This window comes from Ambystoma mexicanum, chromosome 8 (assembly GCF_040938575.1).
Source record: "Ambystoma mexicanum isolate Mex_15411 chromosome 8, UKY_AmexF1_1, whole genome shotgun sequence".
NCBI classification, from domain to species: domain Eukaryota; kingdom Metazoa; phylum Chordata; class Amphibia; order Caudata; family Ambystomatidae; genus Ambystoma; species Ambystoma mexicanum.
Genome location: NC_090929.1, coordinates 508,022,798 through 508,047,370, shown reverse-complemented (window position 1 = coordinate 508,047,370; position 24,573 = coordinate 508,022,798). Strand labels below are relative to the sequence as shown.

The 24,573-nt window shown below is 47.7% G+C and overlaps 1 protein-coding gene across 3 annotated transcripts in view; it reads right to left on the bottom strand.

The window, feature by feature from the left end:
* The window catches only part of PRKCZ (protein kinase C zeta), a 1,951,357-nt gene that overhangs the window by 766,441 nt on the left and 1,160,343 nt on the right, over positions 1-24,573 (bottom strand). For all 3 annotated transcript variants that reach the window (XM_069610174.1, XM_069610176.1, XM_069610175.1), the window contains one exon: positions 5,199-5,284. In XM_069610174.1, coding sequence (XP_069466275.1) covers positions 5,199-5,284 — 86 coding nt within the window. The remainder of the gene's footprint in view (positions 1-5,198; positions 5,285-24,573) is intronic.

Sequence of the window (24,573 nt, the reverse complement as noted above, 5' to 3'; positions counted from 1 at the left end):
GGAGAATAGAGGGAGGAGAGAGTTGTGGGAGTAAGTGGAGAGTTGTGAAGAGTAGAGGTGAGGGAGAGTCGGAAGGGGAGAGCAGTAGAGAGGGTAGCGGGAGAGCAAAGAACATTGGGGATAGAGAGGGGGAGAAAGAACTGAGGCGAAGAGGAGAGAATGGAGGAGAGGAGGAAGGGAAAGGATGGAAAGAGCATTGGGGGATAAATACCAGAGTGTGAGCGGTGAAGAGATTGAGACACTGGTGTTTGAAAGGCACCAGCTATGGAGATCATTCTTGTGGAACTCCAGGTTAGGGTCCACCCAGAACACCACTTAGGGAGTAAGGTAGATAAGGCAGTTGTCTTCAGGCTCTCACCACTAGCCAGCCAGATCATGGACACTGGGAGTTATCAAACTCTAGTGACCACTTTGGGGAATTCTGGGCTAGGGTGGGCGAGACCCAGGGAAGATGGGAGGAAGGGGGGTGGGTGACCCTTATAGTAACCTTATTAAAACATTTAGTAAAAACCCTTGAACTGTCTTCGAAAGTTGGTGTGTTCTTTAGGCTATTGGTGGCAATGGTCACCACTACACCTAATTTGGGCTTCTGGAGTAATGAACAGATTGGAGGGTAGGGCCCCTTGAACAATCCCGTAAACTGGGAAGCACCCTATACAATTGCAGTTGGCAACCTGGCAAAGCTCTGACTTCACAGAGTCCCTCCTACTCCAAGAGGAACAGACTTGCTGGGCTCTTCACTGCACAAACTGCATTACTGCCCACAGGTCCCTTGCGCACCTCACTCTTCACGGACATGGGAGATTGTGCCTTCCTTGAGGAGGGAATCCTTACCATATTGCCGGCTGAAATAAGGGGCCCTGCACTAACTCCTGATATGACCAGCAGGTCTGGCAGCCCCGAGGGGGCACCACCACTCTTCCTCTCCTCACAGCAAGCTCTTCCTTCTTCCTGACCATAGTCCATAAACAGTTGTCTCAGTGTCGTCAATTACTCCAGGTTTCGTGGGGGAGGCCAGAACTTTATTCAGTGTTTGGAACAGAACACTTATTGGGCGAGGGCTGGCCATGGTAACAGCAAACATTTCACAGTAAGCATATGCTAAGCATAAAAATAACATATCCCGAATAAGGTGTAGTAAAAAAATAGAAAAAGAAAACAATTGGGGGTGTGTGCAATTATTCTGGTGCTAGGATGTGGAAACCTATTACGCACTGGCTATACAGGCGCCAGACGTTTCAAGGACATTCCCCATGGAGGGGAGGTTTTAAGACGTGTTCTGGATTATATGGGTAGCAAGACTTTTGTATTTACCCAATGCTCTCTTGCTGTAATTTTGTGTTTTACCTGGTTAACAGTGCCTTCAATGATCATTATATTCCAACCCTTTAGGAGTTGGTTGTTCTATGTAGTGCAGGTTCCATAACTGAGTTAGTCCAGGCTTCTTCCCTCCAGCCCAGTGAAAGGCATAGCTACCGGTCTCAGAGCAGGGTACAACATTCCACCTTTGGGGACTGTTCTTCACTTTGATGCTTTCCTGGTGGCCCACCTCTGCACAAAGGAGTTACGATATTGGGTAGCAAGAATATATTTCCTTCTTCTACTGTAGCCTATTCCATTTTCCACTTCTATAGCAGGAACTTGGCATACAGTCTCTTTTCTGCAGAAGACTGCAGAATTCAGTTTTCCCCATTTTCAGAGCAGACTCTCTGGTGAGCTCCTGGTATCTTGGGATCCAGGCTTACTGCACCCCAAATAGTTTTCCCTTCTTGGGAAGTGTATTTTGAGCATTGAAAAGAAATGGGCTATGTTCCTTCTTTCTGGAATGATGGGTGCTCTTTTCTTGGAATATGTCAAGTTTGTACACTCAGTGCGTGTGGGAGGTCCCCTAGGTTGGGGAGACGAGGGGGGAGAGCAGATAGCTCAATCAGTTTAGCTTTGGAATTGTAATCCAAGGTGTGTAAACTCAAGCCCACAGCAGCACGAAACTGGAAACTGAAAAATCCAGGCGGAGAGTTGCAACCAACATTGGGCATACGCATATAATTGTGTAATTCCCCTACCTTCAGGACGACATATTTGTACATTAGGGAAATGTTCCGAGCAGCAGGCAGGCAGACTGAGGTAACTACTGTTCTTCCTATTTCACACCTTTATGCTTCGGCCTTACATAACTAAATGTAACAGGGATAGAGTTTGGTGGGAACAATGTACACATAGAAACACATTAAGGGAACCCGGATTAGCTAATAAGGCAACTATCGGGGTCGTGCCTAAGCCAAAACAAAGTTATCTTTACTATGTGCACTAATCTCACATGCACTTTTTAATCAACATTCCAAAAATATTAAAATAATTTCATAAGATTCTTGGCACGCAACTTTTTTTCTTTTTCCAAATTAACATTATAGGTAACATATATTTCATACAAATAATCAACACAAATAATGTGTACAAAGGAGCCAATTGCACACCCAAAAAGATCAGGTGACCTGAAGTCAAACACAATGATAAACAAAAACAGTCATGACAGTTACAAAACAAACAATGCAATACCATATTTTAAAACCTACTGTAGACTCGCATGCATATCTCTAAAAATGTTAAGCTATTGGTTACCTAAATAGTTTGATTGCCTGACTATGTTCATAAAGTGAGGGATGTGGAAAAACGTGTACCAATCCTAAACAAATTGCTTCATGTTTGGTCCCACATGCTTCATTATTAGACCATGGTCAGGAACTACTATGAGCAGGGTAGGGCAGAGAGGCTGCTTTGCTTCATTATAGTTGCCCAAAGCCAGAGAGCAGAAGCCTGCCCAGCCAGATCTCGTCATAACGACCCTCTACCACCCTGCATGCATGGACCGTCCTGATCTGAGGGTATTGGGAGGCGTGACCCATCGCCAAAATGTTGATCCTTCCCACTAGGCCAAAGGACAATGGGAAATATTTACCCGCCAACGAAAAATGCGAGGGTTGAGGTTTAGAAAATGAGCCAGAAAGGAGATGAAGTAAATATTATGAAAAAGGCAAAGTGATAGAGCGAGACAGAGACAGACAGAAGGGGGAAGGGAAACAAAAGAAGGTGAAATGAAAGAGCAAAATTAATTTAAAAAAAATAATATAGAAATCATTAAAGTGTGCATAGGACAGCTTGAGGTAAAAGATAAAAACACTAACAGTGTACAGTGGAGGTGAAGGTATGCACCAAGCAGGAAGAAAGTGGTGAGATGAGGACAGTAGTGAAGGTGAGTGAGAATGCAGAGTAGAACGTGGTAGGCTAAAGAGGCTTACATGCAGGTGTGAATTTAAGCCAGTGAGTTGGGAGAAGACCGATTTCAGAACAAAGTAGATCTGGGGTTGTGACAAGCTTGGAGAGGGCTGTAAAGTTGAGAGAAGTAGGTGACTTGTCAGATGGTATTTGATGCATCACAAATGTCCCAAAGGGTGAGTAAATGAGAAATGAGAGGACAAATTAAGAACAGAATGGGAAAGACGCAGAGATTGATGGTGAAACGTTTTTTGCAAAGTAAAAGCCATGGTGTGAGGAGACATTTGGCTTGTGCCCTGGGTGTGATTTCTTGGTGAAATGGGACCTGTTTGTGGAAATGCACACCTGTGTATAAGTCTAGTTTGCCATCTCTACATTGGCAAATTATATTCTTAGGTTCAGTGAAATAAGAACTGATGTCTAACCACCACACGTCTTATGTCAATTAGATAACTCTGTGGGTTGAGAACACGCGGTTCATAATGACTGTTGCGACAGTCACATTTTCGAATGACAAAAGTTCCAACACAAAAGTGTCGAAAAAAAAGTTTAGAATGTATTTTTTTTAATGGAGGCGTGGGGTCCCCCCAAACCCGTTTTTTTTGTGAAAAACACTTATTTTTCTATACAAATTAAAATAAAGCCTTTAACATTAAAAAAATGCATTTGTCACTTTTTTTTTTGTTTGTTTTTTTGAAACTTTTGTTTCAGAATTTTTGCCTGGACACCGAACACGCAGTTGAGATCTTTCCCATCTGCAAGTCACAGGTTCAAATCACAGAATGGTCGAGCTTTGTGCGATGCGAACAGCAATGTTTTGTAATTAGGGGTTTAAACCGTAAAGTCTCTAAAATAACTAAGAAACCAATGTCATCCTTGTTTATAAGGAAAACAACCCTCTAGCACTAAACTGCCAGTGAAGTTTCATTACATTTATATAAGGTTCTGCTTGGATCATAAGTCAGAGTGCTGACCAGGGGGTTTGGAAAGCCTACATTTGTACGCTCTACAATGTTATTAGGCTTCCACAGCTTCACCACATGTCCTATCAAGTACCTGGAATTGAATATATGGCTGGCTGAACTGTTTAATGCATACCTCTTCCAATTGGGCTACCTGTGAAACCTCCTGATAATGTGTGCTTTGAAGAGATCGCTGAGTATTCTAAACTTCATTTCATTTCATTTCCGCTTAAAGTTTGCACTACAGCCAAAGGCCATCCATGGCTGCCAGAAATGACGTTCATTACTGGTCAGTAACTTTCCAAACATTTACGTTTTTTCTAATCTTCAGCATTAATCCAACCCCCAGAAGACAAAGCACTCAAGTCAGACCAAAAATGGGTTAGGGGATCATGAGAGTTGCCCAAGAGACCATCACAAGACAAATAGTATTGGTCTCTTACCAAACATTCTTCACCCTCTGCAAATTAAGTTAATGAAGCACCTTTTTAAGTTTGCATCCCTTGTATAAGGTTATTAAATCCCAGTAACATAGAAGTTATAAGAGAGTGAAGTAATTCTACCAGCACATCACATGCAAAAATATTTAAATCACAAACTATAAAAAGATTTTTTGGACTACAGGCAATACAGATGGGTTGCACTCTAATCTCACTCCATAACCAAACACAAGAAAAAGGGAATGACCGAAAGCAACAGCATTAACAACGGGCAGCCACAACAAAAATAATAATCAACTTGGCCTACTCTGTCAAAATGCTTGCGCATGCAGCGATGAGCTTCATATTCATTTACAGAGGAGATTCATGAATTATTCACAGCAGTCCACACCCCAAGTTTCTGACTAATACAAGAACTTCCGAACGTATTCAGTCACAATGCATTTAACATATTCCGTATATAACGTACATAAGCAGGTAGGAAAGAGATGTACTTATAAATAGTTGATTTGAAAGGTCTTACCCTGTTAAAGCGTTTGGCTTGAAAGAGATGTCCGTTCACCCGGTAGAGCTTCCTCCATCTTCTGGCTCCACGTCGGTAGATGGATTCTGTGAGAAAAAAAAAATGACAAGTGTGAAAAACTTAGCGTCGTCGTCACACACTGGCGTGCATGATGCTGTTCCGATCAACCCGAGCCTTACGAGACAATTAAGAATTCCTGATGATAAATCATGTGCACTACTGTCTCTTTCCCGCCCATCCCTTATCTCCACCTCATCGGATAATAGTCTTCTAATAGCGCACCAAGAATGGGCACATGTCTCGGTATAGGCGGCCATTAAAGCCGCAGTAACTGATTCAACAATTCATGCATCACCACACGAACAAAATCGCAAAGATCCACAGTATAAATGTACAATTCAAATAACCCCCAATTCAAACGGTCTACAAACAATAAATGCCCTCGGTGACTCGGTTTCTCTGTGTGTTTAAATCAGCTGTGCAGCCTGTGTTATTGAGGGAATAAACGCAAAATACTGTAAGGGTTTATTTTTATCATGGCGCAGTGGAGCAGAGTGTCCAGTGTGTCGGAGAGGCTTACAGGGTGCATACTGAGTTGAGTATTTTCCGTTACTATTGTGGAGGAGTCGTCGTCACATCATAACACCGGCTCCCTAGTGGAGCATTTGTGGAGTGGAGCAGAGTGTTTGGTGTTCTGTGGCTCTGCAGCGAACACAAACTTACTCAAAAACGACTCTTGGAGAATACAGGTGGACACGTAGCTCCTGAGGGCATGGTGTAAGTAATATATTGGTTAGCAGTGACTGCGTGGCAAAGGACGAGTAGGCCCTTTGAACAGGCTAGCCGAAACCTCTTTAATTAAGACTGTGTGTAAGGACGATCCTGCCAGTTTATTAACAGTGAAAGACTCTTATTGACTCCAGCATTTGCTAATGGGATAAAGTCTAGCTGCATAATAATTAATTGGGTGTGACAGTCTTCAGTTTTGTGCGGACTGTGCTTCCTGCAGAGTCTTTCTTCGGTGACACGTGTGGCGCTGGCCCTTTAAGGGCACGCACGCGACGGGGTGACGGTCACTCCGTTGCGTGCGCTGTATAAATAAACAGGGCGTTCCCGGCAGCAGCAGAGCCACCAGGGAGCCCACACGAAGCACATCCAGTCTCCGTGTCATGGTGTATGCGAGTGGGGGGGCTCGCGGGCAGTCTGGGTAACTGCTAACAGTGGCGACGAGCGATCGGACCATACCCCGGGACAGGCGGTGATTTTGCTGAATGCGCGGATGATCGTACGTGAATGCATTTTACAAAAACATGCCGCAGAGAGGGGAGTGAGACACACGTTCGGCGGCCATTTTGTTAAACAAGCCCTGGGAGGTCACGGCTTCGTAATGAAGCGCCAGTGAGCCATCCAAGCCTAATTTCTGGACGATCCAGTGGCGGATAGCCACTAGAAGCAGCACATGTCATTTTCATAGTGAGTTATTGACATTTTCACTGTTTTTCACTGAGTACTTGGGTGAAGCACCAAGGAAGGCCTGCTGGATGCACACCTTGGGGCCCACCGTGCTCAATTTTTGGATCCTCCACATCTGCCAGGTCACCTGATCTACCCATCGTGGAACTGCCGTTGCCTGGCTGCATCTGAGGAACATTGGTATCTGTGGGCTGGTTGTGGCTGCATTTCAGGACCATTCTCTGCAGAAGAACACTGGTGTGTGTGTGTGTGTGGTGAGTTGCGGCCCCATTATTTGGGCATCCCTGGGGTGCCTGTGCGCTTACAACCATGAGCCAAGCTGCTGCGGCTGGCCCTCAACAACCGGCTGCTCCTGCACCACAGCCACCACCCATCCTGCCGCCAAGACCATTGCTGAAGCCACCTGGGGCCCTACAACCAATGCCTGAGTTTGATGTCTCAGGTACGCCGTCAAGTAGGGACCGAGGTGGAAGATGTGGATAGACAGTAGACAGACTCGAGATGTACTTCAGGGCCACAATGGAGACTAGTGATGACAGTAAGTTGGCCACCCTCCTGTACTCTCCAGGCCCTGCGGTACATGAGATATTCTTAGCCCTGCAACTTGGGGATGGGTCTTTTGCGGTGGTGAAGGATGCGCCCCACAACCATTTTCTGCCAATGGCAAATGCAGACTATGAACGTTTCTTCATGGGGGCGGCGCGTCAAAAGGATGATGAGACCCTTGATGTCTTCTATGGGAGGTTGCGTAGACTGGCGGTGCCGTGTGCGTGGAATGATCCAGACACCATGATTCGCAACTGCAAACTGCAGCGCCAAATCCTGCGAGAGCCTGGCATCACCCTTCCCTGCATCTTAGAACTTGGCAGATGCCATGAGGTGTCCGAACTGCGAGCAACCAGAATGGAGGCCGGAGTGTGCCCCAGCAAGTCGGATGACATCTGCGCGGTCGGCAGAGGCCGTGGGCTTAGACGCCCCGCAAGTGGCCAAGGACTTAGAGTGCCAGCAGGAAATAACTCCTGCATGAAATGCGGGTACGATCTTCCGCACCCAGCAGAGTGCCCAGCCGTGGGTGTGAAGTGTGCCAGTGTGGGGGTGCGGACCACTATGCCAGGATGTGTAGGACCACAGCTCCGAAGGTGGTTCCCAGAGGACCTGTCCGGGCTGGTTTCTTCCGCCCCCAGAGGTCGTCGAATGTCGCCCAGGTGGACCAGGGTGATGATGGTGCCCCTCAGGAGGGGGACGAGGAGGAGGATGAGGAAAACGTGTTTTTTGTGTCCAGCATTGGCGTCCCGAGAAACCACTCCAAGAGACAGCTCAGGTGCAACGTGCTGGTCAACAGGGACTCAATACCAATGCGAGTTTCTCAAAACGACCATTGAGTTTTTCAGATTTGTTTTCATGGCGGACGGCGTGTCTCCTGACCCCCGCAAGGTGAGGGACATAAAGGAGGCCAGACCACCGGAGAACGTAGCTGATGTGAGGAGCTTTCTGGGCATGGTCACGTATTGTGGCCGTTTCATCCGGAACTTGGCATCCCGCTCGGAGCCATTGAGGGCACTAACGAAGGAGGACACCGTCTGGCAGTGGGGGCCGCTTCAACAGGCAGCCTTCGATGACATCAAAAGCGTTCTAGCTGCCGAGGACACCATGGCGTTTTTTGATCTGAGCCTACAGACTGAGATCGTTGTGGATGCCAGCCCCTATGGTCTGGGGGCGGTCCTCAGCCAAGTCGGGAGTGATCAGGAAATCCGCCCGATAGCATACGCCAGCAAGGCACTCTCCGGCACCGAGCAACGGTATTCACAAATCGAGCGAGAGGCCCTGGCGATGGTGTGGGGCTGCAGACATTTTCGCCTGTACATCTTGGGGCGACCAATGACTGGTTACAGACCACAAGCCTTTACTGCCCATCATGGCTGGGTCCTTATAGAAGCCACCAGTGAGGATAGAGCGCTGGATGCTCGTGCTACTCGAGTATGGAGTTTCGCTGATCTATCGTCCGGGAAGTAACAACGCTGCTGACTATCTCTCCAAACATCCGAGAGGGGGCACCCAGGTGTCCACGTCGGCAGAGGAAGCAGATGAACATGTTCGGCTTGTCATTGAAACGGCAACCCCAAACTTGATGCAGGTGGAGGAGTTGGAGCAGACGTCTAATAATGATGAGTGGTTTGAAATACTGAAGACAGGCATGGGGCAAGGTGCCTGGAAGACTGTGTTGGAAGCTTTGGGCCGAAGAACAAATGAGGCCAAAGTAGCGCTGGAGCAACTCTGGCGGGTGTGCAAAGAATTGACATTCTCGGAGTCTGGGCTCCTGCTGAGAGGAGACAGGATTGTGGTCCCCCAGGCCAAGGTTCAGCAAATCATCGCCCTGGTGCACCAGGGTCATCAAGGCGCCCCCAAAACAAAGGCTCGTCTCTGCCAAAAGGTGTGGTTCCCGGAGCTGGAAAGGAGAGTGGAGGAGTTTGTGTCGTCTTGTGTGTGGCGACAGGCTGCTTCACCGGCCCAGCTCGAACCATCCATCGAAACGATGCCCCGAGGGACCAGGCCATGGGAAGTGGTTCATGCTGACTGTGGGTCCACAACCGGGGGCACTGACTTCCTACTGGTGGTGGACGAGTGGTCTCGGTACCCCGAGGTTGAGTTTGTGGAGTCGGTGGCGTTCGACAAGGTGGTGAGAACACTGGAGAAGATCTTTGCCACCCACGGCCTACCCACTGTCCTGTGCTCTGACAATGGGGCGCCGTTCCAAGGAGAGAGCTTCGCAGACCTCATGAAGGACTACGGCATCCATCATAGAAAGGTCACTCCACTCTGGCCTTGGGCCAACGGGAAGGCAGAGCGGATTGATGCGCACACTCAACAAAGTGTTTAGGATCGCTCAAGGAAAGGGCGAGTGCCTACAAAGGGCACTGTATGTGTTCCTGCGAGGATACCGGATGACACACCACTCCTCTATGGGTGTGGCACCAGCTGAGGCACTGTTCCAGCGTTGCCCAAGAGACATTATACCTGAAGTGGGGGAGCGAGAGTCGGCTGTCATTGACAATGATCAGGTGGAAGAGGAGAGAAGGGCAAGGACTGAAATGGAAAACAACAAAAGAGGTCTGAGACCCCCAAGGATTGCTCTTGGAGACAAAGTGCTAGTGCGGAATCGTCACCCACAGGGCAAATTATCTCTCACGTATGAACCAGCTCCTTTGGACGTGGTGGCGGTGAAGGGGTCCATGGTGACCACATCCGATGGAACAACATCAGTGACTAGGAATGACAGCTTCTTTAAGAGACTGGGTGAGCCGAGGGCGGAGGCCATGGAGGACATGGACCTTGAAGAAGCACCGGGCGAAGGAGAGGGTGGACCCCCCACAGTGGACTCTCCGGCCCATGGGGGGCCAAGCGAAGGGACACCGACCAGAGAGGCTGGCAGGAGGTACCCCTGAGAACAGGGCGTGGGAAACCTGCCCGCCTTACAGACTATGTGACAGACTGAGATGGGAAGGCTGGTCGGTAGATAAGCCCAGGCCGTTGGGCAAAGTGCTTTCGGGGGATCCAGGGTGGCTGCCAATTAAGGGGGGACGTGTGGGTGCTCTAATGTGTGCTGTTAAATGTGTGATAGTTTAGACCATCCTTTATCAAGTTTTGTTGTTATGGAAAAGGAGGAGTGTGGCGCTGGCCCGTTAAGGGCGCGCACGCGACGGGGTGACTTTCACTCCGTCGCGTGCACTGTATAAATAAACGGGGCATTGCCGGCGGCCGCAGAACCACTGGGGAGCCCACATGAAGCACATCCAGTCTCTGTGTCATGGTGTATGCGAGTGGGGGGGGCTCACGGGCGGGCAGTCTGGGTAACTGCTAACAACACGCACAGGAGTACGGGGGGAATAGCCTTAAGCCAGATTGATAAACATCTTGTGGTGCGAGACATTATTGCTACATTTCACTAACCGGCCATGTGTTGATGTTAGTATTGAGGAGCAGAAAAAATGTCAAACCTCATTCAGCAAACACTCATAGATCAGATACAGACATGCTGGTGGCAGTAAACTTGCTGCTTCTTCCCTCTCCATTTCTGTGTCACAATCACTTTATGATGGCGGATTGGATAAGTCTCTTGTACCATCTTCCGGTAACACCTTGGAGGACGGTATTATTCAGGTTAATGAGGGGGCCTGACCCACCCATTAAGAAGAGTGGTGAGAACAAGTTTAAAGCTATTACCTCCTACTTCCCATGTAAGGAGAAGTGGAGGTCGGCCAGCGGTACTACAGATAAAGCGGGCCCATCAGTGATATCGCTATTTAACAAAGGCCTCTGTGTGGTAAATGAGTTAATACTGGATGGACAATCGTTAAGTCAGGTGCCGGTTGCCCCAAATATGATAAGTGAGGCGCTCTCGAGTTTTTCTGATGACACTATGGCTGATACACCAGACTTCGAAGGAAGATATGCTCTGGATTTTGAATCCATATTAACTTTGATTGACTGTTCTGCAGAGTTTCCGCCTCCTCCACACCGTTCCTCTTTTCCTCTGGAGGTCAACTGTAGTATGGGGAATGTGGCGTCGCCTTCGTTAACAGACAAACAAAATGTTTGGTATTCGGATTTCTTTATGAGAATTTACAAACAGAAGTCAATTCAAATTCAATGCTTTTACAGTCACTCCTTTTCAAATGGGACAATGTTAAATTGCATATGCTGCTAAAGAATTTCTCTTGAAACACAATTTGGTTAGCAATGAGAAGCCAGGCAGTGTGGATGACTGTGCCTCCCTGCTGAGATAGTAGGTGAGCTGGGCCCAGCAGAAGGTGCATTGGGGGGATTCCAAGATGGCGGTGGAGGCGGGCAGACGTGTGTGAGAGCTGCTCTCATCTCCCCCCCAGATCGCGCAACATTAAAGAACCACAATAAAGCGGATTTGTGAGTCTGCTACTCCGGTCCACTGAAGAGATCAGAAAGAGCAAAAGCAAACGGGCAGCCACACTGATCAAGACAGAGCAGAGAAACACCAGCCAGAAACCTCGAGGGCTCTGCATCAGACTAGGTCTTTGGCGCACATTGCAGCAAGGGACACAGTGTTACGCTCACCTGGCTCCCACAGGGGCGACGGTCGGAACTGGATAGCTGCGGACTCCACCAACGTGAATTGTAGTGCAGAGAAGACTGACTAGACTGGCCTGCTCAATTTCATCTGCTTTACCCGTAGGAGTATTCTCCTGAAAGCGGAGAAAAGGAATTCGCCACCCGTGGATTGAGCGAGCACACCCCCACCGTTTTCCCTCTAATCACCTCCGATATTCCCTTTCACCGGTCTCACCTTATGGTTTTGAATGATGAGCTCTCCATCCTGCGTGGAGTGCAGGGGCGCGTAGATAACCAGTTACTTCATTGGTCCGAAGGAATTGGATGAGTTCCAGACGAATATTGACTCCGAGGTAAGTGGCGAGGAGCCGTAAGTATTTGGTTATTAAGAGTTCAAAATGTCTGTTATTCACTCTTGTCCGATTCCTTCCTTTGTCTTGCAGCTTGATTCGAGAGGAGGTTGTCCCGCAGCAGCTGATTGCGTTTAGGTAAGAGTCTGTGTTACCCAACACTGTCCGGTAAAAAATGCCAGTGCTTAACCTGTTGCTTTCTCTCTCCTTACAGGTACAGCGTAAGACGATGTGGTGTGTAGAAGAATATCATCTCCGGCGGTAACTCGGTAAGTCTATAGTGATAATAGAAATTGTCTTTGTTGGTTTTCTCGGCTCACCTTATTGTCTTTCTTCGTCCCCTTAGGTGCCGGGAGTTCGGCGATGAATGATGGAGCAGCGCCGGGTCGAGGAGGTGCTGTGAAGACTGGTAAGTACAGTGCGGCGCTGCAGCTGGCGGTGCGACGCGCACAAAATAAAGTCTTTTTCCTTGTTCAGATGCGCGAAGGATCCAGGATCAGATGAAGAATGAAGGTAATGTTCTTGCTCTAACCCTTTCTTCTTATTTCCCTTCTTTCTAGGAACTCCCGATTCGAGGCGGGCATGGCAGAAGACTGGATGCTGGACTGACGGGCACTGTGAGCGTTACGCTGCAGGATGCAGAATAACGCGAAGCGTGTGCTGCTCATCGGGCGTGGTTTAAATAGCCTCCAAAGTAGTCCCAGGTAAGAAGTTCCCCAAGACCACACCCGAGTAAAAAATACTCTCTGAAACAAAGTAGTTCCTTCCAGGCCTCACGTTGGTTTGGATTCTTTGCAGCATGGTCTGCATGAGGTAAGTTTCTTCATATGAGCCTGGCGCCTATGGCGCCAGGACTGATCTCATATATAAGCCTGGCGCCTACAGCGCCAGGACTGAACCCAGATAGCCCCTAGCTGGGGTGGCTGGGTTTTCAATAGGTGTCTGGATGCCTGCTCCCTGGATTGATGGACTTGGTCTGGATGTCCGGGGGTAGGCATCATGACAGCACTCCCCCCTCTCCCCCCAAGGCACCTCCTAAGGTCGTTCTTCCCCTTGGTCCTGGTTTGTCTGGGAAATTCCGATGGAATCTTTGCACCAATCGAGGTGCATGAAGGTGGTCATTAGGCTCCCATGACCTTTCTTGTGGCCCGTAACCCTTCCAGTCAATTAAATTAAAAAGACGTGATTTCAACATCTTAGAGTCCAGGATATTTTTAACTTCGAATTCGGGTTCCCCGTCTATTAGGATGGGGTCAGGTGGTTTGGTTAACCTGGTTCCGGGTTGTACTGGCTTCACAAGTGAAACGTGAAAGACAGGAGGAATTTCCATATTAGAAGGTAATTCCAATACGACGGCCACCGGGTTGAGAATGGCTTTAATGGTGTAAGGTCCCAAATGACTAGGGTTAAAGGTCCTAGTTCCTTTTAGAGGTAGGTTTCTTGTAGCTAGCCAAACTTGATTCCCAACCTGGTATTGTGGAGCTTCACTTCTATGTTGATCTGCATTTTTCTTGTATTTTTCTTTTGCTCGTTTCAAATGTTCAGTTGCCTCCTTAAAGGCTCGTGTAATAGTAGCGTGTAGATGGAAATGCCCGCAGTGAACCAAGTGTTGGGGCGAGTCGAGTTCTGAGGTCCGATGATGATGCCCATATATGGTATGAAAGGGGCTTTGTCCGGTTCCTGAATGTACAGAGTTTTTGTATGCGTATTCGGAAATCCATAAAATATCCTTCCAATTGCCTTGGGTTTGGTGTAACATGCAACGTAGGTATTGCTCAAGAGTCTGGTTGGTCCTCTCGGTCTGACCATCGGTCTGGGCACGTCGATTTGCACCAATTGACAGCATTTCCTCCAAAACTGCAAAATAAACTGACTACCTCGGTCAGAGACCAACACGGAAGGAAATCCATGTATTCGGACAATGTTTTCAAGAAATTTCTTGGCCAAAGTTGAAGCTGAAGGTAATCCTTTTAAAGGAATAAAGTGAGCCATTTTGGAAAAAAGATCCACTATAACTAGAATGGTGTTAAATCCACTACATGGGGGAAGGTCAGTAATAAAATCTAGGGACAAGGTGTGCCATGGTGTAGGCGGAATATCCAAAGGTTGTAAAAGACCAGCTGGTTTCTTCTTCAGACTCTTGTTTTGGGCGCAGATACCACAAGATTGCAGAAATGACTTTACGTCTCTTCGTCAGATGTGCCACGAGAATGGTCTTTTAATTTTGGCCTCTGTCTTTGCTATTCCTGGGTGTCCCTCAATCAAAGCATCGTGATAATTGGAGATAACTAGTTCTTGTAGTTCCTTGTCTGGTAGGAACAGACGACCTTGATAGTAGGGTAGTTTATCGATGACTGAATAATCTTGGCCTTTCTTTAGCCATTCCTGCAAGGCAGCTGGATCGAAAAGTTGTTGGATCTTTAAATGAATGTCTTTTAGAGTTTGTAAAGTAATTACACCAACGATTCTTTTCTCCGAAATTAAAGGCACCGGTTCAGGGTTTGAATATGCTTCTCCCATTCCTATACGAGATAAGGCATCTGCTTTGCCATTTTTACAACCTGGTCGATAAGTAATCACAAAATCGAATTCCGCGAAGAACAAGGCCCACCTAAGTTGACGTGATGATTGGGCCTTGGCTGTCTTCAAATATTGTAAATTCCTGTGATCGGTGATTACAGTGATGGTATGCCTGGCACCGAGAAGATAATGCCGCCAAGCCTTGAATGCAGATTTGATGGCCAATAACTTCTTTTCGGTAACTGCATAGTTTAATTCGGGTGCCGAAAATTTTCTTGACCAGAATGCTACTGGATGAAGTTGGCCGGTTTCAGGATCCTTCTGGGAAAGAACAGCCCCCATGGCTAAACTGGATGCATCAGTTTCAACTATGTATGGAAGTTCAGGGCGTGGGGGCTTTAAAACAGGTGCAGAGATGAATTTCAATTTTAGTTCTTGGAAGGCCCTTTCAGCCTCTTCGGTCCATAGGAAGCGCTTATTCTTTCGCAAGAGTGCTGTGATGGGTTGTACAATATGTGAGAATTCTGGAATGAATCTGCGGTAGAAATTAGCAAATCCAAGCATGCTTTGTACTCCTTTAACTGAACTAGGTGATGGCCACTTGAGGATTGCATCCACCTTTCAAGAGTCCATTTGAACTCCCTTTGGGGTCAGGATAAATCCAAGCAATTCGACTTCTGTAGAGTGCAAAACGCATTTTTCCAATTTTGCACATAACCTATGCTGGCATAGTTTTTCAAGAACGCCACAAACGTGCTTAACATGGTCTGATTCTGAGGAGTACAACACAAGGATATCGTCTATATATACAACAACACAGACGTCAATGAGTTCTCGAAGGACATCGTTCATACAATACTGGAAGGCTGCCGGTGCATTGCACAACCCGAAAGGTATCACCTGATATTTGAACAATCCATACTTGGTGCGAAAGGCAGTCTTCCATTCGTTGCCTTTCTTTACACTTACCAGATGATATGCCCCTCGGAGATCGAACTTGGTGTAGATACAAGCATCCTTTACTTGGTCCAATAATTCGGGGATCAGAGGCAATGGGTATCAGTTTTTTACCGTAATTTGGTTTAATGCGCGGAAATCTATGTACGTTCTAAGGTCACCTTCCTTTTTGGGCATGAAGAATAAAGCTGAGGCTGCGGGGGACTTGGATGGACGAATGAATCCATTAGCAAGCTATTGATCCAGGTATTGTCGTAGATGACAGTTTTCGGGCTCCGTAAGGGCGTAGATCCTACTGCATGGAGGTTGTGCACTGGGTAAAAGATTGATCTGACAATCGTATGATCTGTGAGGCGGTAACGTGTTTGCCTGTTCTTTCTGAAAAACATCCTGAAATTCTTGATATTTCTGCACAATTGGAGTAACGATTGTGGCCAAGCCTTTATTCAAGGTTTTTTCTGGGTAACAGGTGTGTGCACAATCCGGGAAGGTCATTCTCTTCTCTCACCATTCAATACAAGGATTATGTGTTTCCAACCACGGCATTCCCAGAATTATTTGAAACTGCGGGGCATTGATTAAGTCAAACACAATGCTTTCTCGATGCCCATCTGGACCCAACTGCTTCACCTCTTAGTGGAGTGAGTTACTGGCCCAGAGGCAATTTCAGTCCCATCGACAGTGGTGATGAAATCAGTTGTGGCCTTTTTGCAAAGAGGTAGTTTCATCCTTGTAGCCAATTTGTGGTCCATGTAGTTTCCGATGGCTCCACTATCAACGTATGCTCTCACTGCGTGCATACGTGATGGCTGCCTTGGATCAATAAGGACCATTGGCACAATTAGGTGCGAGGTCTGAGTGTCCTTTTTTAAGATCGGCAAGCAGACCTCTACGCTTGTCGGGCGTGGTCGTTTCCCCGAGTCAGGCTCTATATGGCTTTTGTCCGCAACTCCTACCACCTTCTTGGGTGGTTTAACAGGGCAATCTCGCAGAAAATGTCCCGAAGTTCCACAGTACAGACAATTGCAATTGTCGTCTCTTTTCTTTTTCCTTTTGAGTCAAGGGTCCGTTAACCCCCCCAATATGCATGGGTTCTGATGCATCTGTTCCCTTGGGGGAAACGTTGGGTTTAATAAATACCCGATTCTCGAATTTAGCTCGATCAGCCTTTCAATTCTGAAGTCTGATCTAACTGGACTATTCAGCGCAATCCTGGGGTGGATTCACTACTTGAGCTAACACATCTGAGTTCTCCTCGGAGTCCATGATGAAATAACGTAATTCGTTTCGTCTCAGGCCATCCGGTTTCCACCACCAACCTATCAAAGGTTGCGATGTAGGTGAGCAGATCCTGGTTACCCTGTCATAGGGACAAAAGTTCGTTTTGCAAGGCCTGTCCTTGTAAATGTCGGGCGAATAGTCTTTCCATGCTTAATTGAAAGCCCTGAAAATCCCGAAGAAGAGGATCATCCTGGTTGACTAGTGGAATTGACCAATCAGCTGCGCTGCCACTGAGATACGATAGTACAAAGGCTACTTTGGCTTGATCGTTCGGAAAGGCTCCAGGTCTACATAAAAAGTGCAAGCGGCACTGGTTCATAAATTCGGCAAACCTTTTTGGGTCTCCGGCAAAGCGTTCGGGTGGTGCTAAAGGAATGTTTCCAAAACTATTTGCACAGGGTTGCTTGATGGAGCAGGAGTTGGGTTCCCCCCCACCGCCCCGAGTCTAGGTAAGGGTGTTTGCCCAGCTCGGTTTTGCAGCAGTTGCCTAGCAAGATCATCAGTGCGTTCCTTAGACACAATCGGTTCTCTCCTGAGAGCATTAGTTTCTTGGCGGGCGGAATGTACTTCTGCCCTAAATTCCCCTAATAATTGGGCCAGTTGGTCAGTTTCTGAGGTCTCCATAACGCCCGGGTGGGAACTTGTTGGGAGGCTTCGCGTTCTGTTACGCTCACCTGGCTCCCACAGGGGTGACGGTCGGAACTGGATAGCTGCGGCCTCCACCAACGTGAATTGTAGTGCAGAGATGACTGACTGGACTGGCCTGCTCAATTTCGTCTGCTTGACCCGTAGCAGTATTCTCCTGAAAGCGGAGAAAAGGAATTAGCCACCCGTGGATTGAGCGAGCACACCCCCAATGTTTTCCCTCTAATCACCTCCGATATTCCCTTTCACCAGTCTCACCTTATGGTTTTGAATGATGAGCTCTCCATCCTGCATGGAGTGCAGGGGCGCATAGATAACCAGTTACTTCACTGGTCCGAAGGAATTGGGTGAGTTCCAGATGAATATTGACTCCGAAGTAAGTGGCGAGGAGCCGTAAGTATTTGGTTCTTAAGAGTTCAAAACATCTGTTATTCACTCTTGTCCGATTCCTTCCTTTGTCTTGCAGCTTGATTCGAGAGGAGGTTGTCCCGCAGCAGCTGATTGCGTTTAGGTAAGAGTCTGTGTTACCCAACACGGTCCGGTAAGAAATGCCAGTGCTTAACCTGTTGCTTTCTTTCTTTTTACAGGTGCTGCGTAAGACGATGTGGCGTGTAGAAGAATAATATCTCCGGCGGTAACTCGGTAAGTCTATAGTGATAATAGAAATTGTCTTTGTTGGTTTTCTCGGCTCACCTTATTGTCTTTCTTCGTCCCCTTATGTGCCGGGAGTTCGGCGATGAATGATGGAGCAGCGCCGGGTCGAGGAGGTGCTGTAAAGACTGGCAAGTACAGTGCAGCGCTGCAGCTGGCGGTGCGACGCGCACAAAATAAAGTCTTTTTCCTTGTTCGGATGCGCGAAGGATCCAGGATCAGATGAAGAATAATGGTAATGTTCTTGCCCTAACCCTTTCTACTTATTTCCCTTCTTTCTAGGAGCTCCGGATTCGAGGCGGGCATGGCAGAAGACTGGATGCTGGACTGACAGGCACGGTGAGCGTTACGCTGCAGGATGCAGAATAACGCGAAGCGTGTAATGCTCATCGGGCGTGGTTTAAATAGCCTCCAAAGTAGTCCCAGGTAAGAAGTTTCCCAAGACCACACCCAAGTAAAAAATAGTCCCTGAAACAAAGTAGTTCCTTCCAGGCCTCACGTGGGCTTGGATTCTTTGCAGCATGGTCTGCATGAGGTAAGTTTCTTCATATGAGCCTGGCGCCTGTGGCGCCAGGACTGAACCCAGATAGCCCCTAGCTGGGGTGGCTGGGTTTTCAATAGGTGTCTGGATGCCTGCTCCCTGGATTGATGGACTTGGTCTGGATGTCCGGTGGTAGACATCATGACACACGGGAGTCCCGCGCAGGGCGGTAAACTGCCAGAGAAGAAAACGCAACAGAGACGCCCAGCGAAGCGACAATTGAAGGCGGCAGCAGATACTCGACCCAAAGGCACCAGACTGGGGTAGTAGACGGGGAACCAGACGCAGGACCAAAAGGAGAGCGGGGGAAAAGCAATCCGCATTACGGCAAGGCATCAGCGTAGCTCTCCCACGACAGAGCCGAAGACACAGGAGCATTGTGAAGGCACAGGACCAGGATTTACTAGGGGAGCGAAGCCCACCACAAGACCCCCACAAGAGGAGGAAATCCGGGGGTAGGGCACCACCAACATGTCCCTGCAATAGGAAGAGAGCGGAACGGCACAAGAAGAGAGCAGGGGAGCCCCCCCCCAGCGGCCTGTCATCCTCGCTTCACACGTGCGGCCCAAAGCCTTATCAAAGCAGCAAAGACAAAGGAAGGAAAGGGAAATAGAGCAGAGAAGAACGGACGGCGGGTTGCCCCTCCAAGAATCACAGGCTGATCCACCGATCAGAATTAATTGTACAATACGAAACAAAGTAAAGTTCCCTCCACATGAAAGCAGCCTAAAGCGAGAAACGGAGGGAGCAAAGCAGCTTACCCGAGAGGACAACTGGATCCTGACCTGGAGCAGCAACAGGAGGGAAGGCAGGACTTGGAGGCGTGGCCCCATCAGAACACACAGGGGAACCCGAAATGCACCATAAGCAAAACATGCCACATATTCAGAAGCGGACATGAAGGACCCAAGGCAAGACACGGAGGCTGGTGGAAGTATGCCACTTCACAGAGGAGCCAAAGGGAAGGGGGGCACAGGACCGAGAGGCCCCAAGGCGGACCGGAGAGAATCTCTCCAAGCACAGCGACAGCGAAACAGGGGTAAAGACACACCACACCATAAAACCCTGAACAGTGGAACGAACGAACCAGAGGGGAGGCAGAGAGTGGAAGATGAGGATGACCCCCCCCACACACAGAAACCCACCCGACCAAAACAACAGCACACACCCAGACCCACAGAGGTTTCAGGAGGGACAGGAAGGGGGAACACACTACATCCCCCCCGCACAGGCCACACAGCGGACTCATCAAAAGAAAAAAAAAACAAAAAAAAAACAGGGGCACCCTAAGCAGTCCACAGGTCGAGGGAGAGGGACACTTCAGCAAAACCCCCACACGGACAACTGAGACGGCGGGCACCCCAAGGAACGGCAGGGAAGCCTCATACAGAATTAATGCCCTAAACAAGGGACAATGGTAAACCAGGGATCCGCGCCCCCAAGACAAAACTGGCCCCACATAGAGGGAGTGCAAGAACTCAAAGTAGCCAAGGAATCCACAGAAAAACCAACTGGGAGCGAGGAGCTACGGTAGCAACACATAGTAGGCAGACACAGGAAGAACACCTCTGGAGTCAGACGGCCACGCAGAGACCCCACAAGCAAGGAACACTTCAAAACCTCTGACGAACACGCAGATCAGCACACATGTCAAAATTAAGAGGCAAGCAACCACAAACAACGGCACAGACCCCACAAGCAAGATCCGAACAAAACCTGGTGCATTTGTGGGGGTCCAACCCAGTGACAACAGGAAAAGGCAAGACCCAAAGAGAGCAAGAAGAAGCAACGGGATCAGGTACCACTCAAGTGGAAATGGCCAAAAAAGAAGTTATGAAATCCGAGGAATTTCAGGACCAATTTATGACATCAATGCACGCGCAATTCGAAACAATGAAAAAGGAAATGAAGCAGGCAATACACGAATTGAAAAAAGAAGTGGTCGACATAGGGGAAAGGACGAACACCTTAGAAAAAAATTGTGCAAAACCTGGAGGAGGAGACGCAACAAGGAGCAGAGACACTGGAACATGTGGCCCGTCTGACTCCTAACTTTGAGCTCCAGTGCAAGGACTTAGAAAATCGCTCCCGAAGAGCCAACATAAGGATCAAAAACATGGTGGAAACAGTTGAGGAGAAAGATCTGAGAAGCGCAGTGCAGCAGGTCTTCTGGGACATCATGGAGGCGGAGGCCGACACGGATATCCCAATCGATAGGATTCACAGGGTCGACCCGAGAAGAACAAGTGAACCAGGCTCCCGCCCAAGAGATGTACTGGTGGCGATGACGCCTTACCCACAAAAAGAGCAGATTCTGCGCAGAGCCAAAACTAAGGATCACATTAGGATGAATGGGGTAGACATATACCTCTATTAGGACCTCGCGCAATTCAACCTACAAAAACACAGAGATGGGCCCAGTGATAAAAGAACGGATATCAAGGAAAATAAAATACAGATGGACCTTCCAGTTTGGCCTTCTCTTCACATGGGATGGAAAACAACAAAGGATAACAACCTGTGAAGAAGGGATGCACATGATAAACACACAAGGTCAAGAAGGGGCCCGAGAGGACAGTGGAGAAAGCTCATCCAGGAGGAAAACACCACGTGAGTGGAAGAAAATCAACAGAGGAATGATACACTCCATGAAAAAGAAATAAACAACAGAGAGATCAAGGAGTACCATACCGAAGGACAACCTTCGGTCCCTGTCAGGGTCCTTCATCAGCAGTACAACTAGAATATTCAACTGGAGCATGAATACCACACACAGGTGATAGTGGTTTGGGGGGGTGGGGGTAAGACACCCCAGGGTCCAGAATGGGAATCCTGGTGGGGTTTAGGACTCCCCACAAAGTTATCCCTGAGCGTATAGAGGGTATGGTGCAGTGGACACCACGCCCGAGCAAACATAGGTCCCAAGGCTTTCCTCAGGACAGTTTGAGGGAGGGGGGGATGAGCAAGTTGGGGGAAGTTAACTTCAAAGGGCGGCAGGGGCGGGGGGAAAGGGCAAGAACCGGAAGACAATATACACGGGTAGAGAACCCAATGGGATCGATAGCATGGAAACCCCAAATCCAACAGGGATGGGGCTAAAAATTCTAACGTATAACATCAGGGGAATGAACTCCTCGGTAAAAAGAAATATGTTAGAACACTTCCAACAAAAAGAGAAATTTGATGTAATAATGCTCCAGGAAACACATATAAAGAGCTCCGACAAAGCGAAGGTAAAACTGAAGGGATACAACCAGATATTACAAGCAAATGAAAAAGAATCGACGGGGTGTGGGGGCCAATAGGCTTCCACACAACAATGAACGCACAAATACAAAAAGCAAATACGGACAAAAACGGGAGGTACATTTTTGTCAATGTTTGTTTATTCATTTGGTAATGCGCACAGAACGCTTAAGTAACTGGGTGCAACAAAGATAAGTATACTTAAAGCTTAGTTACAACATATACAATGATTACAACATAGACATCTACCTTAGTTGCCAGGTGCAGGTTACAGTGATGCTATAGGTCACATAGCGTGGTTGCCTAGTACAGTAGGGCTTGAAGACTTAGTTACAGTAGATACAGTAATTGCAGTAAAGCCAGGGCCAGAAATTACCACATGACAGTTACCATGAAACAGTGGTACTAAACGTTAATTAGCAATTTTCAATAAAAAGGAGATGGGGTATTCAAAAGCCAGGTAGAGGTCAAAGCTGGAATAGAATCCGGTGTTAGTGATCGTTTGTTCGTAGCCAGTTAAGCATATAACGTCTGAATTTTAGGTAGGGTTGTTCAGTTCTCATGTACATCTAGAGGGACACCCCTTGACATTGGTGGCATTATATACCCCAAACACAGGCCAGGACGGGTTCCTTAGGGATGCCCTGGATAAGCTAGAAGGCTTTGCTACAGGTGAGGTGATACTGGGGGGAAAGGAGTGGGGGAACCTGAACATGGCTTGGCACCCTAACACGGATAGATCAGGCACTCGACAACAGGGTCAATATCCTCCACCCAAAGCACTCAGAATAAAAATAGTGACACTGGCGCTGGAAGATGTCTGGCGCGGGTTGAAGGGACAACAATGGGGATACACCCACTTTTCATATGCACACAACACTATGTCCAGAATTGATTACATATGGGCCTCAGCACATCTCCTGGGGAGGATCTCCCAAATTGAGAAGTGTACGATTTCGCTCTCCGACCACGCACCCCTTTTGGTGGAAATCTCGCTCCCTCGAACTAAATCAGGGCTCTGGAGATGGAGACTCCCATAGGACATAATACAAGACCAGGTCCAGGGAGAAGTGGTTAGGATACAAACAGAAGAGTACCTATCCAATAATAACACCCCCGACACCACCAGAGAGACACTATGGGAAGTTGATTGTCAGAGGACACATATTAGCGTTAAAAGCAAAAAAAGACAAACAGAACCACTGAATGGAGGACGAACTAGAGAAGAAACTAACCGAGATATAAACAGAATTGGCCAGAGTACACTCATCCAAACTGTAAAAAAGGCATTGAGACATGTCGAGGGCCAGCTGGAAACACTGCGCACTAAAAGAGCAGAAAGAAGCCGAATGCATCTAAAGTACTAGTACTATTTTAAAGCAAATAAAGCAGATAAACTCCTGGCCAGGCAATTAAAAGACAAACAAAACAGGCAGACAGTGAAAAAACTAATAGACGGCAGGGTCAAACTAGGACCCTTACGAAAGATATAGGGGAAACATTCAGGGAATTTTACCAGCAGCTCTACTCCACAGAGCATCCACCATTCGGGGCGGAACACGATATCTAAATACCATTACGCTCCAGGAAATCACAGAAGAGGAAAGGCACTACTTAGATGAGGAAATAACGGAAGATGAGGTCCAGAAAGCAATACGCGAACTACCTCAAAATAAAGGCCTCGGCCTGGACCTCGACGGGTATACCACAATATTTTACAAGACATATAGCGAAATCCTATCCCCAGATCTCAAGAATTATTCAACTCGTTCAAAGTAACAGGCAACATCACACAGTCCATGAACGAGGCTAAACTGATGGTCTTTCATGAAAAGGGGAAGATCACGGACCTCACGACCGCCCGATAGCGCTGATAAATCTGGACGAAAAATGATATACTAGAATATTAGCTACGCTACTCTCCCAGATACTCCCAACACTAATACAACAAGATCAGTCAGGATTTGTTCCGAAGAGACAGACCCACGATAACATAAGAAGAATCATACACTTGATCGAAAAGACAGGGATAACCTGCACACCAGACGCACTCCTGGCCCTCGACGTGGAGAAAGCGTTTGACCACGTCAAATGGATACTCCTCTTCCGAATACTGGGCAAAATAGGAAAGGAGGAACCCTTCATCAAAATGGTAAAGGCTAACTATGTCTCCCCCAAAGTCAGAGTAGCAGTAAATGATGGACTATCCGAAAAGTAAGGATTCAAAGAGGGACTAAACAGGAATGGCCAATATCCCCAATGTTATACGCAATATTTTTAGAGCCACTATTGTCAAAAATAAGGGAAACACAGACTCTCAAGGGGGTAGGAATGGCAGAAACACAACACAAGGTAACAGCATATGCGAATGATATGTTGGTGATACTGGGAGACCCAGAGCAGTCTCTACCGCTCCTCCTGCAGGAGACTGACACATTCAGGGCCCTGTCAGGACTCAAGATTAATAGACAAAAATCAGAACTTCCAATATTGGCAGGCGATAGAGAGGCGATCTTGCGTCAAGCCACTGCATTACATTTGAAGGTAGCAGAAAGAGGGGTGAGATATCTGGGAATAACAATGACAGGGGAAATAAAAGATCTCTATGTAGAAAACCTCCCAAGTCAAC